We start from the raw sequence: 16,864 nt of genomic DNA on the forward strand, positions 1-16,864 counted from the left end.
GCATCTAATGCAAGAAGCTAATGAGATGAAAATGCCACTTAACATGTGTTTTGTGGATTTTGAAAAGGCGTTTGATAGTGTTTCACGTGGAGCTATGTTGAAAATTATGAGATTCTATGGTATACCAGAAAAGTTTGTAAATATTATTAGAAGCCTGCATGAAGGTACTTTTTGTAAGGTAATGGTGGGTGGTTCTTTGAGTGATCCATTTCAAGTTAGGTCAGGAGTGATTCAAGGAGGAGTCCTTTCGCCATTTTTGTTTGTTATGAAAAAGGTTGTAAGGAGAACAGGTGCAGGAATTAACTGGAAAGAAAATAAGAAGCTGATGGATTTGGACTATGCTGATGATATTGTACTGATTTGCGGAAGTATTTACGAGATGCAGAGGGTGCTCGATTGTCTGGTGGAGGAAGGAGAAAAAGTCTATCTATCTATCTATCTATAGCCCGACGCCCTAATCCCGCAAAGGGTGGCCGCAGACAAAACGCCTCCAAGTCACTCTGTCACCCACCATTTGACTCCCCTCCCCCCAACTCACCCCCCCCCCTCCCTCACATACCTCTCAACTCCATCCCTCCACCTCATCCTCGGTCTACCCCTCCCTCTCCCTCCCTCCACCTCACCTACATACACCCTCTTAGTCAGTCTTTCATTCTCCATCCTCTCCACATGTCCAAACCACCTCAGTGTATTTCTCCTAATCTTTTCAACCACATCCACATCTACCCCACAACGTTCCTTCACTTCTTCATTCGTCAACCTGTCCCTCCATGTCACTCCACATGCTCCTCTCAAGTAACTCATTTCCACTGCTCTCACTCTTGACTTGTTCCCCTCTTGCAAGGTCCACGCCTCGCTTCCATACGTCAGGGTAGGGATCACAATACCATCATGCAGTGACTTCTTAACTTCCATACTCACCTCCCTATTTCTCATCACTGCTTTCAGTGTGCCAACAGCCTTCCTTCCCTGCTGTACCCTTTCACGTACTTCATCCCCCAAAGTTCCATCCTTACTCATCACACTACCCAAGTACTTGAATGCACTCACATTCTCCATATCCTCACCATCCAACCTCACTGCACACTCTGTGACTTCATTCCTCTCAAACACCATAACTTTACTTTTGTTTACATTAACTTTCAGCTTCCTCCTCCTACACACTGTCCCAAATTCATTCACCAAACCTTGCAACTCCCATTCATCTTCACTCAACAATACTGTATCATCAGCAAACAGCAACACCGGAAGCTTCCAAATCTCACCCTCATTCATTAGGGCCACCCCACATCCACTGCCCTACCTTGTACCTCCTTTACGACCCCATCCATATGTATATTAAACAGCCATGGAGACATTACACACCCCTGTTTCAGTCCCACATTGAGATCAAAGAACTCACTCAGCTCACCATCCACTCGCACCGTAGCCCTAGCTCCCTCGTACATACTCTTCACAGCACTCAACAATTTCCCCTCCACTCCATATATTCTTAATACCTTCCACATACCTTTCCTATCTATTCTGTCATAAGCTTTCTCCAAGTCCATGAAGGCAGCGTACACTTTCCTTCCCTTCTCTAGATACTTTTCCACTAAACATCTTAGAACAAATATCTGATCTACACACCCTTTTCCCTTCCTAAATCCCCCTTGTTCTTCTCCAACTAGCTCCTCTGTCATATGCCTAACCCTATCAATGAGTATTCTACCATATATTTTACCAGTCACACTAAGAAGGCAAATACCCCTATGGTTACCACATACTTCTCTCTCCCCTTTTCCTTTGTACAGAGGAACAATTATACCTGATTTCCAGTCCTCTGGAACCCTTCCCTCTTCCCAAGCCAATCTACACAACTTCCATATCCACTCCACAACAATCTCACCCCCATACCTAAGCATTTCACCACACACTCCATCAATTCCTGGGGCCTTTCCCAGCTTAATCTTCTTCATCGCTTCCACTACTTCTGACCTACTGATCTCTTCCTCCCTCCTCTCATCTCTTCTTCTCCCAGTGGGATTGGTAATAAATTGTGGAAAGACTGAAATTATTAATATGAACTCGGAGAACCAAATCGATTGTGTAATTGGGAATAATGTGGTGAAGAATGTAGAAAACTTTAAATATCTGGGAACTATTGTATCATGTAATGGATCATTAAACAGTGAAATCGAGGAGAGGATTAGACAGGCTTGGCGAGCTGTTGGAATGTTGAAATCTGTTTGGAATAATAATATGCTTTCGGTATATAATAAAGTGAAAATTTACAAGTCCTTGGTTAGACCCATTTTAATTTACGGGCATGAGTCATGGTACAGTACAATTGCAACAGATCAGATGGTATTAGGATTGGAGAATAAAATACTGAGAAGGATTCTTGGGGTAAAGTGGCAAGACAGAGTTACAAATGAAAGAGTATGGGATATTACGAGAGTGGAACCAGTTAATGAATATGTGAGACTGTCTCGCTGGAAGTGGCTGGGGCACATATACAGAAAAGAAGGTTGTTTAATACAGGATGTGCCAGAGTGGATTGCTAGAGGAAGAAGAGGTAGAGGTAGGCCGAGGGGAACCTGGTTGAGGACAATGAAAAAAGAAGCAGGAGAGGAGTGTTGGTGGGACCTGAAGGAGATGGCAAGAGACAAATATTGGTGGAGAGACTTCATTGAGACCTTATGCATCCCGTGGGGTGCCACAGGAAATGATTGATTGATTGAACCATTGACATTACAACACATCAGAATAGATGTTATAATAATGCCATAATAGTAGCATACACATGATAATCATTCATATAATAATGGTAAATAATAATAATAAAAATAAATCTTTCAACAATGCTCAGAATAATACTGCAATGTCATAATAATAAAAAGATTAGAATAGGCATAATAGGGTGGCAGGGATACATAAAAAAGGGAGAGAGAGAGAGAGAGAGAGAGAGAGAGTGAGTGAGTGAGTGAGTGAGTGGGTGAGAGTGAGAGAGAGAGAGAGAGTGAAAGTGAGAGAGTAAGACTGAGAGAGAGACAGACAGACAGACAGACATGTGAGTGAGGAGAGACAGACAGACAATGGAAGAGGAGTGTATCGGTAACACTAATGCAGTGCTCACCAACCCTACCGACTATTCTCCGCTTCCTGGTCACTTTATTGAACAACCATCAGCACATGGAGGTCCTATCTTTCGTGCTTCCAGCAGTTTCTTAGTCATATGGCTGGTGTAAGCTTTACCTTCATTATGAAGTTTTTTCACCACATTGGCTTTCCACGTGTCTGGCTTTGGTTTGCATTTACAGCCACGGGAAGGTCCCAGCTCAATACACTCACTATTCTTACTAACACCAGACTCATTTTCACTAACAACAGCCTCCTGGTGGTCACTGTTATCACTCTTATCACCCATGGCTACCACAGTACAACACAACGGAAACACTCGCAAAATCAACAAAAATAATGAAGATTCGAAGTGTTCTGTTAAAAAAAGGCGCGAGGATGAGACTGGTGTTTTGATTCCGTTTATACTGGATGGTGGCATCAGTCACCCAAAAACAACGCTAGCCCAGTCAAAGCGAATTTTCATTGGCTGCTGAGATCCACAAGCATGGTGCGTGGGAGAGACACATGAGATTGAGAAGGAAGCACGACCGTCCACTCACACCAAAGTACTCCTGGTTTTAAGGGCAGGTGGTGCTTGTGCCCTTACTCTGGTGCGTTCTGGCAGAGCTATATTAGGGTGTATACAGCTGAAAAATCGTGGGTGTTTCAGGGCTCACTAGACCATAAGAAAAATAATCAGAAGGGCATATACGACCTACTGTTGGATAGAGGAAACCCTGAGAAAAAATGCAGAACTGGCAACTTGGATTTGGGTGCGGTGGCGGTTGTGCCCTTACTATTGTGTGCGCCTCATATATATATATATATATATATATATATATATATATATATATATTTATATATATATATATATATATATATATATATATATATACAGTATATATATTTATATATATATATATATATATATACAGTATATATATTTATATATATATAGACCAGCTGCTTAGCCCCGGGCTCCTACGCTCCTCATGGGGCAATGTAGGATTGGATGATGGCTATATATATACAGTAGAACCTTTCTCATTCGGACTATATGGGAGGAAGGGTTGTCCGAATTAGCAGATTGTCCGGACCATCAGGGTAATCTCCAGTTCATACCACAAACTGTCTACATATGGTATGTTTGTTAATTATTAACATATGTGGCATATGTCAACCCTGCGTAACTGCAAAAGATGAAAGGATACTAAAATAACCAAACTAATCATGTACAATAGTTTTGTATTGCATAATTTACAGGTAGGGCCATGACAAGAAACTAGCCTACATTTTAAATTGTAGTAAGTGACTAAGGCCTGTGTAGGCAAAAAAATATGTTAATTAATTAACTATAATATTTGGAATAAAAATAAAACTTATGTAGACAAAAAATACATTATCATCTTTGGCATATTGATAACGCCCATATGGGCAAGAAGCTAATGTTTGATGTACAAGTAAAGCACATTTAAGTACAAAAAATAACCTACAGTAATCAATGCACACTGCAGAATATTCTGACCCATTTTTGTGTAAGCAAACTCCTCCTTTTAACACCTTTATTCATTGCAGAAGCTACATTTGCATTAAGGGACATGGTAAGGAGGATTAACTTTTGAAATACAGCGTAAAAATATAAATGGTTGGTGAACTAGTTGATGGAACGAATGCTAGCTTGTGTTTAAACAGGCGCCCATGTTGTGACCTAGCGTGCTCCGAGACTAAACGAATGACGATCGCTTTCCGCACCGATACTGAAACTGACCTTAGAATTATTTTCAACATATTTTTGGAGCTTATTATTTTTAAATTTTGTCCGAATTAACAGAAGTCCGGATCAAAGGGGTCCAGACCAAAGAGGTTCTACTGTATATATATACAGTACCCTCGCGTCCAACACGGTAATATTGTCATGCATGGGTCACGTGTTGGACCAAAAACGTGTTGGTCTAACAATAGAGCTTATGGGGAAAATGAATTATGTCAGCAACCCTAGGAAAAGTCATCCTAAGTACCTACCATATATCTATACATATATTGGTACTCTTGTAATTATAATAAATGGTACTGTGCTATGAATGATAACTAACCTTTTAGGATAGTGTTGGTGGGCTTGCTGGGAATGGAAGATGGTATCCAAGGCTGTAGGTAGTCCTACTGGGTCCCCGGAGGATGGCTGCTGGCGTCTCTAGCATGTAATGGCTGTTGCTCCTCCTCAACCTCCCTCATAAATCCTTCGAAATCACACTCAGAATCACTATCTTCGTCCACAGCCATGGAAGGTCCTGCTTCTGCCTGTCCTAGCACTCTGTAATCCTCAGCAAAGGGCATGCTTCTCACACGGTTGCCAGAGCCCTGTCTCGTGACTGTGGAAAGTGATCGCTGTCGCTGACTCGGTAGAGAATAAGGAGAAGCAACTTTGTTTATAAACTGGTACACACGCCGATGAGAAGGGTTTCAAAACGATTGATATTTAATCTAAAATATTAATATGTATTCAGTGTCAGGCTAAATGTTCAATGCTGTAGTACGATACATTCTCTGTCGAGTCGCCTGGGTTTTGGTCACACTGTTTTGCCCGTCATATCCTCGGCAGGAATCCATCCAGATGAATTCCAAATGCCCGTGGTATCGTCGGCAATTTTACCACGTTACCATACCGATTTACCATCGTATCCTCGGCAAACCTGGTATGAAGTGCCGTGTGATAGCCTTCGGCTGCCAGGATCTTGTCTTGGTTTTTTATTATGGTCCTCACGTTGGCTTCATTCATGTCGTAGGCCTTGGCAATGTCAACTTTCCTCTCCCCTTTCTTCTTCCTCTCGATGCTTTCTAGCTTGGTGGCCTGAGGGAGGTGCCGACGCTTCTTGGGGTTCTCAGAAGGCTTCCTAGGCATCGTAAGCAGGGTAAAATGCAGTAACAAGGGCAGAAAATGCAGCAAGAAAAAAGCACCGTCCAATGCGAATTATGCGACTGAGTGGCGCTGTGGTGGGAGAAATTTAAACAAAACATCACGTGACAGCAGAAGCATTTTTAATTGGGCGACATCACGATCACGTCACGATAGCGGGCGGGGAAGGCTACTTGATCAGAAGTTTTCATTGGCTATCATCATCATGGGACTGTCCAGCATGACTGTGTTGGACCGGGGGTGATCGTGCTAGAGGTGAACTCTGCGGATTTCGCCCACTTCTCGGAACTCTGTGCGTGTTATGCTAACACACTCGTGTTGCAGTAATTAAATCGTATTAAATAATAATAATTATTTGCTCTCCATGCTGGACGTGAATCGTGCTGGACTAACGTGTGTTGGACGTGAGGGTACTGTACATATATACTGTATACAGGTAACTCGCACGGAACACGTGGGTTTCGTTCCTACCGTGCCGTGTTAGGTGCGAAATCGCGTATATTTAAACTACTCCATATTTTGCTCCCTAGACCCCCAGTTGTGTTGTTTTGCTGTTATCTGTCACTGGTAATCACTAGAAAGCACTTTAAGTGGTTAGAAGGTTTATTTAATGTTATAACTCAAAAATACAGTACTCCAGAGCAAAACTTCAACACACAAATACTGTACGCAAACACAAGGAAACATTCCGACGCCGATCATAGGTAATCATATAAATCAGGTTAACTGGTACCAGTGCTTTAACTTACAAGTAGATACCAGAACAGTACATATTTAACTTAGAAGTGCAGTACTGTGATATCGAATGATTTCAGTACATAATCTGTTAGGAATGGCTGAAAAAAAAAAAAAATGTTATGAATACATTTTCACCTTTTTTATATATATTTATGGTAGTTTCGAGTTATTTTTTACGTTATCGTTGTGCCCATGCTTGGAAAAGGGAGCGAAAGAGTTGAATTTTCAGTCCTAAATGAGAAAACTGCAAGTCCTCCAAGGCTAGACACTGCCACGGGAGTATAAAGTGGAGGGTCAGTCCGATTAGCAATAAGGAAGTTGTGTCACATCTTCCAGCTCCCACACCACGAGAATGGCTAAAAATAGAATCGTAATGCAGTTTCAGAACTAACAATAAGTCTAATTATTACGAATACAGATACAAAGCAGAAATAAATACGTTTACAGACTTGGAAAACGTACTTCTTCCGTCATAACATGTTCATCTTTCTCTATCATTTTACGTTCATCTTTATCATTTTACCTTCTTATTTTCGCAATATATATTGCTGTCTCGTAAACAGGGTGGTTGTTTGTGTTTTGCAAGGGAGGAAAAAGATTGTATTTTCTGTCTGGGTCGAGATAATGGTTGTACCTATGCGTGGTTAGGCATAGCCACGAGCGAAAAAATCGTACATCCACTCATCACGATAGCAGGTGGTGAACTGACAGATGATACATGAGAGGGTGAAGTCAAGGTCAGTCTCATGTCCCAGATTTTCGTTCACTTCCCGAAAGTTTATTCACAGTTTTCCGCAAGTTGCATTGCATCAAATGATCCAAACCATTACAGCAAACCTGAGTAAATAGGTAAAGATACCAAGACAAAAATGTATTTTTCTTTTATTATAAGTCTTTAACGAACAAACAAAAAAGGCAATATTCTGACGCCGATCATGAGTAATCATATAAATCAGGTTAACTGGTTACAAGGCTTTATTTAATGCTTTAATTGCTTACAAGTACATACCAGAACAGTAAATATTTAACTTACAAATACAGTACTGTAGAAAAGCAGTACAGTAAGAGTTTAACGAACAAACAAAAAAGGCAATATTCCGACGCCGATCATGGGTAATCATATAATTCGGGTTAACTGGTTACAAGGCTTTATTTAATGATTTAACTTTATTTAAGTGCTTACAAGTACAGTACATACGAGAACAGTAAATATTTAACTTACAAATACTGTACAGTACTGTGGAAAAAACGAACAAATAAAAAAGACAATATTCTGACGCCTATCAGGTAAACTGGTTTTAAGACTTTATTTCTTGCTTTAACGTTATTTAATAGTACTTTAAGTTGCACATAAACTTACCAGAACAGTACAGTACTGTAAATATTTAACTTACAAATACTGTGCTACTGTACTCGGGAATGTCTCATGCGCTGAATAATTTCCCGCCTAGAGCGTCACGTAATCAAAACAAACCGCGCGCTGCGGTGACGTTCGAGGATTTGATCTTTCAAAGGCCTCTCCTGCGTTAATTTGTAGTTTTCATGATGGTTTTTTAATCTTACGTTGTCTTATATGTATCCCAGCCCTTACCGTGTATAATTGCGACCGCGTTCCGTGAGATCGTGTTCCGTGCGAGTTACCTGTGTATATATATGTATATATATATATATATATATATATATATATATATACTGTACACACACCAAATGCTTGTTTTTCAGCTGATCGTTATTCAGCAGTTTGGTGTTTTGACATTTATAAATTTATACCCTTTTTCGTTGTTCAATGCGGTTATCCCCGCCATTTAGACAATTCAAACCGAGTGCCACCAGACAGATTGGCCGAGCTGTCTGTCTCCTGCGCTCTGCCGTGCAGATTGGTTACCTTTTCATCCGTCTGCATTTCTTTTTGGTCACGTTGAATACAACAGCACCACCATTGCTCAAACCCAAGGCCCCTACTATTACCCCTTTCAAGTGCAGTCATATGCTCACCAACCTGAGTGAGTGTTTCTCCATTGTATGGTTGGGTGATGATCAGGGTTGCCAGATCTGACCTCCGCCACATTACCAAACTCCTCAGTTTTCATTACCAAATTTTGCTTTTCATTACTAATTTATTAAAGCAAGCAATTATTCTTCACTAATTATATATACAAATGGAAATAATCATTCTTTATAATTAGCAGCATGTTGATTATTTTCGAGCTATGTAGGGTAGCATATTACTCAAAGAGCAGACAATCCACCACCTCCATCCTCTGTATCTTTATACATGTGAAAAATCTACTTGGTAATGGATCATGCTACAGTATTTCATTACCAAATGAATTTTCCACTGTCAGTTGGCCCACATTTCGTAATGAAAAATGCCAAATGGCAATCCTGGTGACGATTGCGCCAATGATTATCGAATGCTCTTAACACATGATGCTGTTTTGGCACCAGTTTTATGTAATGCACATCTTAGTTTGCACAAGGTTAGGTAGGTTATAATCACCAGGAGGTCATGGGGGTGAAGCCCCCGCAGTTAGGTTTCAGCACTTCCATTTATTCTTTCACTGCTATTTATGGTTTTAAATTGAATACATTTGAGTTTGTTTGGTGCGGTGACGTCAAGTCCTGTCGGCGGGATCGGCAATAAACACTATCGAAGGCGTTCAAGCGGCCTTCTTTAATATCGCCAAATAAGTACTGTATATTTGGTTGTTCATGAATATTTTTTTATCGAAAATCAAATGTCGGTCAACTGAGATGTATGTACCACTAAAACTAATTTTTCTATAAGAAAACACCTCAAATCCCTGTCACTTTCTTTCATATGTACCAGTATTTTTTCCATTTTTATTGAATGTTTTTTGAGTGAAGAAGGTGGTCAGGAACCTAATCCCCCTATTTCTTAACAATCTTATAGGAAAAATTGGTTTGTTATTCAACCAATTCGTCATTCAACCACTTTTTATGGAATGTAATGCTGTCGAATAGTGGGGTTTAGGTGTTATATATCTATCTATCTATCTGTCTATCTATTGCCAGACGCCTCAATCCCGTTTGGGGTGGCCACAAACAAATCACCTCCAAGTCGCCCTGTCCCCCGCCATTTCACTCCCCTGCTCCCAACTCACACCCCCCTCTCTCATATACCTCTCCACCCCATCCCTCCATCTCATCCTCGGCCTCCCCCTCCCTCTTCCCCCCTCCACCTCACTCACATACACTCTCTTCGTCAGTCTTTCACCCTCCATCCTCTCCACATGGCCAAACCACCTCAGTGTGTTCCTCATAACGCTTCCTATCACATCCACATCCACACCACAACGCTCCTATATATCCTCATTCGTCAGCCTGTCTCTCCATGTGACTCCACAGGCTCCTCTTAAATAACTCATTTCCACTGCTCTCACTCTTGACTTGTGTCCTTCCAACAGTGTCCAAGCTTCACTTCCGTACGTTAGAGTTGGTATCACAATACTGTCATGTAGTAACTTTTTCACTTCCATGCTCACTTCCCTGTTTCTTCTCACTTCTTTCAAAGAACCAGCAACCTTTCTTCCCTGCTGTACCCTTTCAAGCACTTCACCCTCCAAACCTCCATCCTTACTCATCACACTACCCAAGTATTTAAACGTATTCACATTTTCCAATTCCTCACCATCTAACCTCGCTGTACATTCACTGACTTTACCTCTCTCAAAGACCATCACTTTACTCTTCCCTACATTCACCCGTAGATTCCGTTTCTTACCCACTCTCCCAAACTCATCCACCAAGCCTTGCAGCTCCCCTTCGTCTTCACTCAACAACACAGTATCATCTGCAAACAACAGTACAGGGAGTTTCCAAACACTATCCTCTCTCACCAGGGCCACTCCAACATCCACTACCCTACCTTATACCTCTTTTATTACCCCATCCATGTACAGATTGAACAACCATGGAGACATGACACATCCCTGTTTCAACCCAACTTTCAAAGAGAAAAATTCACTTAGTTCAACATCCACACGCACTGCAGCCTTCGCACCATCATACATACTCTTCACAGCATTCAACAACTTCCCATCTACTCCATATATTCTTAACACTTTCCACAATCCTTATCTATCCACCCTGTCATGTGCTTTCTCTAAATCCATGAAAGCCACTTACAACTTCTTTCCCTTCTCTAGAAACTTTTGCACTAAAGATCTAAGAATGAATATGTGATCTACACAACCTCTTCCCTTCCTAAAGCCTCCCTGTTCTTCTCCAACTAATTTCTCTGTTCTTTCTCTAACTCTGTCAATAAGTATCCTACCATACACTTTTCCTATTATACTAAGAAGACAAATGCCCCTATGATTACCACACACTTCTTTTTCCCCTTTTCCTTTGTACAAGGGAATAATTATACCTGACTTCCAGTCCTCTGGAACTCCACCTTCCTCCCAGGCCAATCTGCACATCTTCCACATCCATTCTACTACTATCTCTCCCCTATGCTTCAGCATTTCACCACACACTCCATCAATTCCTGGGGCTTTCCCTGATTTAACTTTCTTCATTGCTTCCACAACTTCTATCCTACTGATTTCTTCCTGTCTTCTCACCTCCCTCCTTCTCCCAGCCATTCCCCAGCCACTTATGTTCACATTACTTCCATCCTGTATGTTCAACAATTCCTTAAAGTGTTCTCTCCATCTGCTCACTTTTTCTCCCTTCTCCACTAGTAATCTACCATTTTTATCTTTCACTCCCCTGCTAACTTCACTTCCACCCTGTCTTACTCTTTTCACCTCTTTCCAGAACATTTTCTTACAGTCCCTCCACTTTACACTCAAATTCCTTCCTGATTCTTCATCCACTCTCTTCTTACTCTCTCTTAGTAATCTTTTCACCTTTCTCTTTCTTTCTACATATAACTCTCTCTTCCACCTCTCAACTTCTTCCACGCCCCTATTTCTCATCCATTCATTGTATGCTTTCTTCTTCTGTGCCACAGCTTGTCTCACCTCTTCAGTCCACCACGCTGTTCCTTGCACCCCCCTCCGTCTTCTCTTCCTTCCACACACCACATCACATGCTGCACATATTTCTTCTGTAAATATCCAACACACACCTTCCATGTCTCCTATCTGCTCCAATTCATACTTGCCTGTTCCTCCACTTCTCTCTTATACTCTGCCTTTTTCTCATCCTCTTGTAACCTTTCCACTCTCCTTGCAACTACTCCTTCCTCTCGTCTTTCCCTTCTTCTATTCCTCCATCTTACTTGAATTCTAATTCTGGCCACTACAAAGTAGTGGTCAGAAAGTCCACTCCCCCAGCTTCTATAGGCTCTTGCATCCATTACACATCTTCGCATCCTTTGATCCACACACACATAATCAGTCATTGCCTTCCTTTCATTCAGTTCACCACCCACCCTTTATCATCACTCGCCATGTATACCTGTGGATCATTTTATGCCTGAAGAGGATATTGGCTATCACCAACCCCCTCCCAGCACAAATGTCCACTAACACGTTCCCATTCTCATCTATCTCAGCAGGCACACCCCACTCACTAACTATTCCATCCACCTTCACATTCCCAACTTTACCATTCATATATATATATATATATATATATATATATATATATATATATATATAGATAGATAGATAGATAGATAGGTAGATAGATAGATATGTATGTATGTATGTATACAGTAGAGCCCCGGAATTCATACACAATTCGTTCATGGAGGCTGTACAAGTTGCGAATTGTTCAAAAACCGAATCATTTTTTTCCATAAGAAACAATGTAATTTGCATTAATCCATTCTTTAGTGTGGATGAAACAGTAGATTTCGCCACACAATAATAAACGGCAAGATTGGAGACACAGGTTCCACTTTGCAATGAGTTCTTTTATCAGCTCAGTTGTTGTTCTCACTCCTTTACTTTTAGTTGCAGCTGACTCACTATTCTTCTTAGGGCCCATAATTATGTACAATTTTCTAACGAAAATACGTAATTCGTCACAAAGTTTAATCGAGCCTGTATGACTGATGCATAGCTGGCGGAAGACAAAGCCAGACTGGCGACCATGTGGCACCTATGACGCCGCATCTCTCAGTGCGAGTAATGGGTCACCGTACGAAAACTGGAGCGATTTTTGGGCGAAAAACCTGTACGAAAACCGAGTTGTACGAGTAGAGAGGCGTACGAATTCCGGGGTTCCACTGTATATACAGTATATATATATATATATATATATATATATATATATATATATATTTATGTATATATATTTAAACAGCATATATGTACAGTATATGTATATATACAGTAATATACACCCAACAAACATTGAAATACTGGCACAATATTGACCCAATACTAGTTTTCCTCTACATCAAGTATTGGCCTGATACTTCCAGATTCTACTGTCTGTAATGGGCAAATGTAAATCCATTATCCGTTTGCACCCTGGCCTATTAACGGCAATGTATCAAGCTGATTATGGGCCAATAATTGTCTTCCATTATAGTTTCAGTATCCATTATAGATAAGATTTAAATTCATGCTGTCAATAATATGGAGCTCACCCAGATTTCATTAATATGCCAACATCGTATGCTATCAACCTAAGCTCTCCTTACTTCCTGCGCTGCTGTCAAGTAATGAAAGAAATGAGAGAATTTAAATTACTTACATACATGAGTTTCGAATCTACGTCCTTGCAACTCACACACCAGCACGCTGCCCACGCGTCATCAGGAATTCTTGGCAGTATGTGACAAGTTAAATTATTTTATAGACCTATATATATATATATATATATATATATGTATGGTTCTGGGGAGTGAAAATTAAATGCCTCATTAACATAGCCTGCCTTTTACAGGTTTTATTCACTTAGCTCATTGGCAGAATAAGACAGTGATTGGGCTGTAACTACGTCCTGTCTGTCTTCGATCGTAACTGTCAGCATATTCTAATGCATTAGATTCTGTTATATCACATTATTCAAGAGATAAAGATGCCAATTTAAGTAGAAACAGCATAGCAGAAACTATTATCCTTATAATTTTTTTTTTTTTTTTTTTTTTTTTTTTAACAGAACGGAGGAAGGAAAAACAAATGGAGAAAAAAAGCAAACTGTTCCATAAAATATTAATAAAATACATATTTGCTTTTGGAATATTCTACCATTCCAAATATTGACATTTTGTTGTTCCTGTATGTGAGAATATGGTCTGTGATGAATGGTATTTAACTTTATGCATGATACTGGGTACTGATTGTAGCTTTACAAGATTAATAAGACAATATTTATATCAGATAAGTGTATAGTTTCTAATATACAGTCACTGAACAAAACTAAAAACAGAAAATATCTCCATTTATGAAAGTGAGATGACATGTTGGTCAAGTGGATACAGGAATCAATGGTTCAGTGTGATGATGCAGGTTCAAATCCCCGTTAGTGTAATTTTTATGTATTTTATTCTGTTATAATTTTTTTTAAGAAGTCATCTTTATGCTTATATTACACAAGAGTGTATACAGGTAAGCCATATCCATGATTTTGGTGTTTGGTATTCACTGCTGCCCGATATTGATAATCATATATTGTGCCAATAAAGATCCAATTCCTTAACATCCACTATCTTGAAGCATGTATTGGGCCAATATAGAACCAGATCGTACATGCCAGTACTCTCTGATAATGTAAATCGTTCATTGGGCTGATACAAATCCATTTCCTGCATTCCATAATCTGTTATAAACATAATGAATCCAATATTTTCCAGAATCAGGCCATTACTCATATGTTTGTGGGGCAGCTTAGCCCCATCACAACAAGAACTAATCAGAATCTTTGAATAAAATTGTTTTGGTGGTCATCTGATGTAAAGGAAAAAACTTTGTTATAGTGAAGAGGTTAAATGTGGTGCTATTTCTTATCTGGTACTGTATACAAAGCTGCTGTTTACAGGACTGCAAATGGTCATAGTACAAGAAAGCCCAGATAAGTTGAAAAGTTTAGTGTACTGGCCTTCGTGATATCAAAAGTCAGACATATCGTGGTACTTTTCCCTTGGTTGCTTCATACTACAGTCAAGCAATTTTAATAGTGAATACTGCACATTATCAACCCCTCTGTGCCAAAGAATTATACTTGCCAGCATTGCAGGCAAGGGTTGACATTTTTATTGACATTGTAGTTGATGACAGAGGTGATAAACATTGAAATACAATGCATTGCTGTTCATCTCATTGTGGCTTAGTGAATAAAGTATTTGATGAGTGAAAATGTTCCTAATTTTACTTTTAGAATTCTGAGACAACAACCATTTTGACTCATATGAAATATCAATTCAACAAATGCCAACTTATGATGGGCTTACTATAATGTTTGTCCTTCCACAGCATGGGGAACCTACCACACCCTCTACCAAGTCACGTCGAAAGTTTCGACTTCGGAAACATAAAGCAAGTAAAAGTACTAGTGGAGAGTTGCCTGTTCCTCCCAGCCCAGGGCGGGCAAATGCACTGGACCAGGTGGATGCTGGGCTGCCTTCCCTGGTAAGGTCATGCTTATAATTGATTTATTTTTCCAGAGATTAGAAAAAATTTGAGCTATTACAACGGTTAGTCCTCATTTAAAGTTCTTTTACTTCAGTTTGCAGTTGAAAGCACATCTTTTCTTAGGAAGTCAAGATTTTTTTTGTTTTCCCACTTAAACTCCTCAGTAATTAATTATAATCATGTCTCAACACAGTTTCATTTAACCTGTGGATGCCAAGCACGGCTGCGATGTAGTGAACCTATCAACCAGGCATCTTTGGTAATTTTTTTTCTAAACTGCAAAAAATTCATAGATCATAACCTACTCAAGCAAATTTCATATACTGTATTTGGTACCAGCAAAAAACACTAACCTTCAAGATGCCAGTAAGTTGAGACTGCTGCGTTGCTTGTAAAAATGGCATGGGTGAGTTAAATTAAGATAGTCTGTTTTGGTGATGGAATGCCAAGTGCCTGTGACTGCAACCACCACCCACTGACTAACTTTCCCTCTTGTTCCTTGCCCACATGCCTTGGAAAGTGTGTGAGTGATATGTTTTCTCCTTTTTAGCTTTAGAGTCAACAGTGAATGTTGCTTTCCTCCTTGGGTGTGCACTGATTGAAATTTTTGGCACATCTTAATCATTGACACCAGGCATTTGATTCAGGAAGAATGTCATGTTGGATGACACTTGGCATTCTGGGATTAAAGTACTGTAGCATTTTTCTGTACACATCCGATACTTTAAATGAAGACTGGCTGTACTGGAGTTATTACTGTTTCACTGTGAAATTAATGACAGTATTCAGTGAATGAATCAATCATGCAGTAAGAAACTTTACTTCCTTATGAATCCCTTTGCTGGGATTTTATTGGTAGCTGTATTTTGGTTAATCACTGGTCAGTTATTATAAAAATTACTGTATTCTGTTTTTGCTTAACTGTTTATCTTCTTCTGTGTGTGTGTGTGTGTGTGTGTGTGTGTGTGTGTGTGCATCAGTTATTAGAAAAATTACTGTACTGTATTCTTTTTTTTACATAATTATTTCTCTTCCTGTGTGTGTGGGTGGGTGGGTGGGTGTGTATTTCTGTGTGGGTGTGTGTGTGTGTGTGTATGTATTTGTATTTTACCTATTTGTAGCATACAGGAATTGAGCTAAGCTCATGTTTTCCTGTCTCCATATCTACATTTATCCAGTCTAGTTTTAAACACATGAATGTTCTTTGCCTGCATCACCTCTTCGCCTAAGTCATTTCAAATACCTATGCCTCTGTTTAGGAAACTGAACCTTTTAAGATCATTAAGACATCTGCTTTTCTTCAAATTGAAGTCATGACTTCTTGTTCTTCCATCATCCAACACAAAAAGATCCTCTCTGTCCACCCTTTCCAATTCTCTTACATTTCTAAATATCGTGATCAAGTTACCTCTTTCTCCTCACGCAGTGTTGGTAACTTCAGTTTTTCCAATCTCTCCTCGTAGGCCAGTTCCCTTAAACATGGTATCATCCTCGTTGCCATCTGTTGAACCCTCTCTAGTTTATCAATATGCTTCTTCAAATGAGGTGACCA

General features: G+C 39.9%; 1 protein-coding gene across 1 annotated transcript in view; it reads left to right on the forward strand.

Moving 5' to 3' along the window:
- The window catches only part of LOC145415709 (oxysterol-binding protein-related protein 6-like), a 521,853-nt gene that overhangs the window by 52,699 nt on the left and 452,290 nt on the right, over nucleotides 1-16,864 (forward strand). The window contains exon 4 of the mRNA XM_080284933.1: nucleotides 15,154-15,309. Within this exon, the coding sequence (XP_080141059.1) occupies nucleotides 15,154-15,309 (156 nt within the window). The remainder of the gene's footprint in view (nucleotides 1-15,153; nucleotides 15,310-16,864) is intronic.

This window comes from Coenobita brevimanus, chromosome 103, assembly GCF_032717465.1.
Source record: "Coenobita brevimanus isolate Jiangsu-jjx chromosome 103, ASM3271746v2, whole genome shotgun sequence".
Classification (NCBI taxonomy): Eukaryota; Metazoa; Arthropoda; class Malacostraca; order Decapoda; family Coenobitidae; genus Coenobita; species Coenobita brevimanus.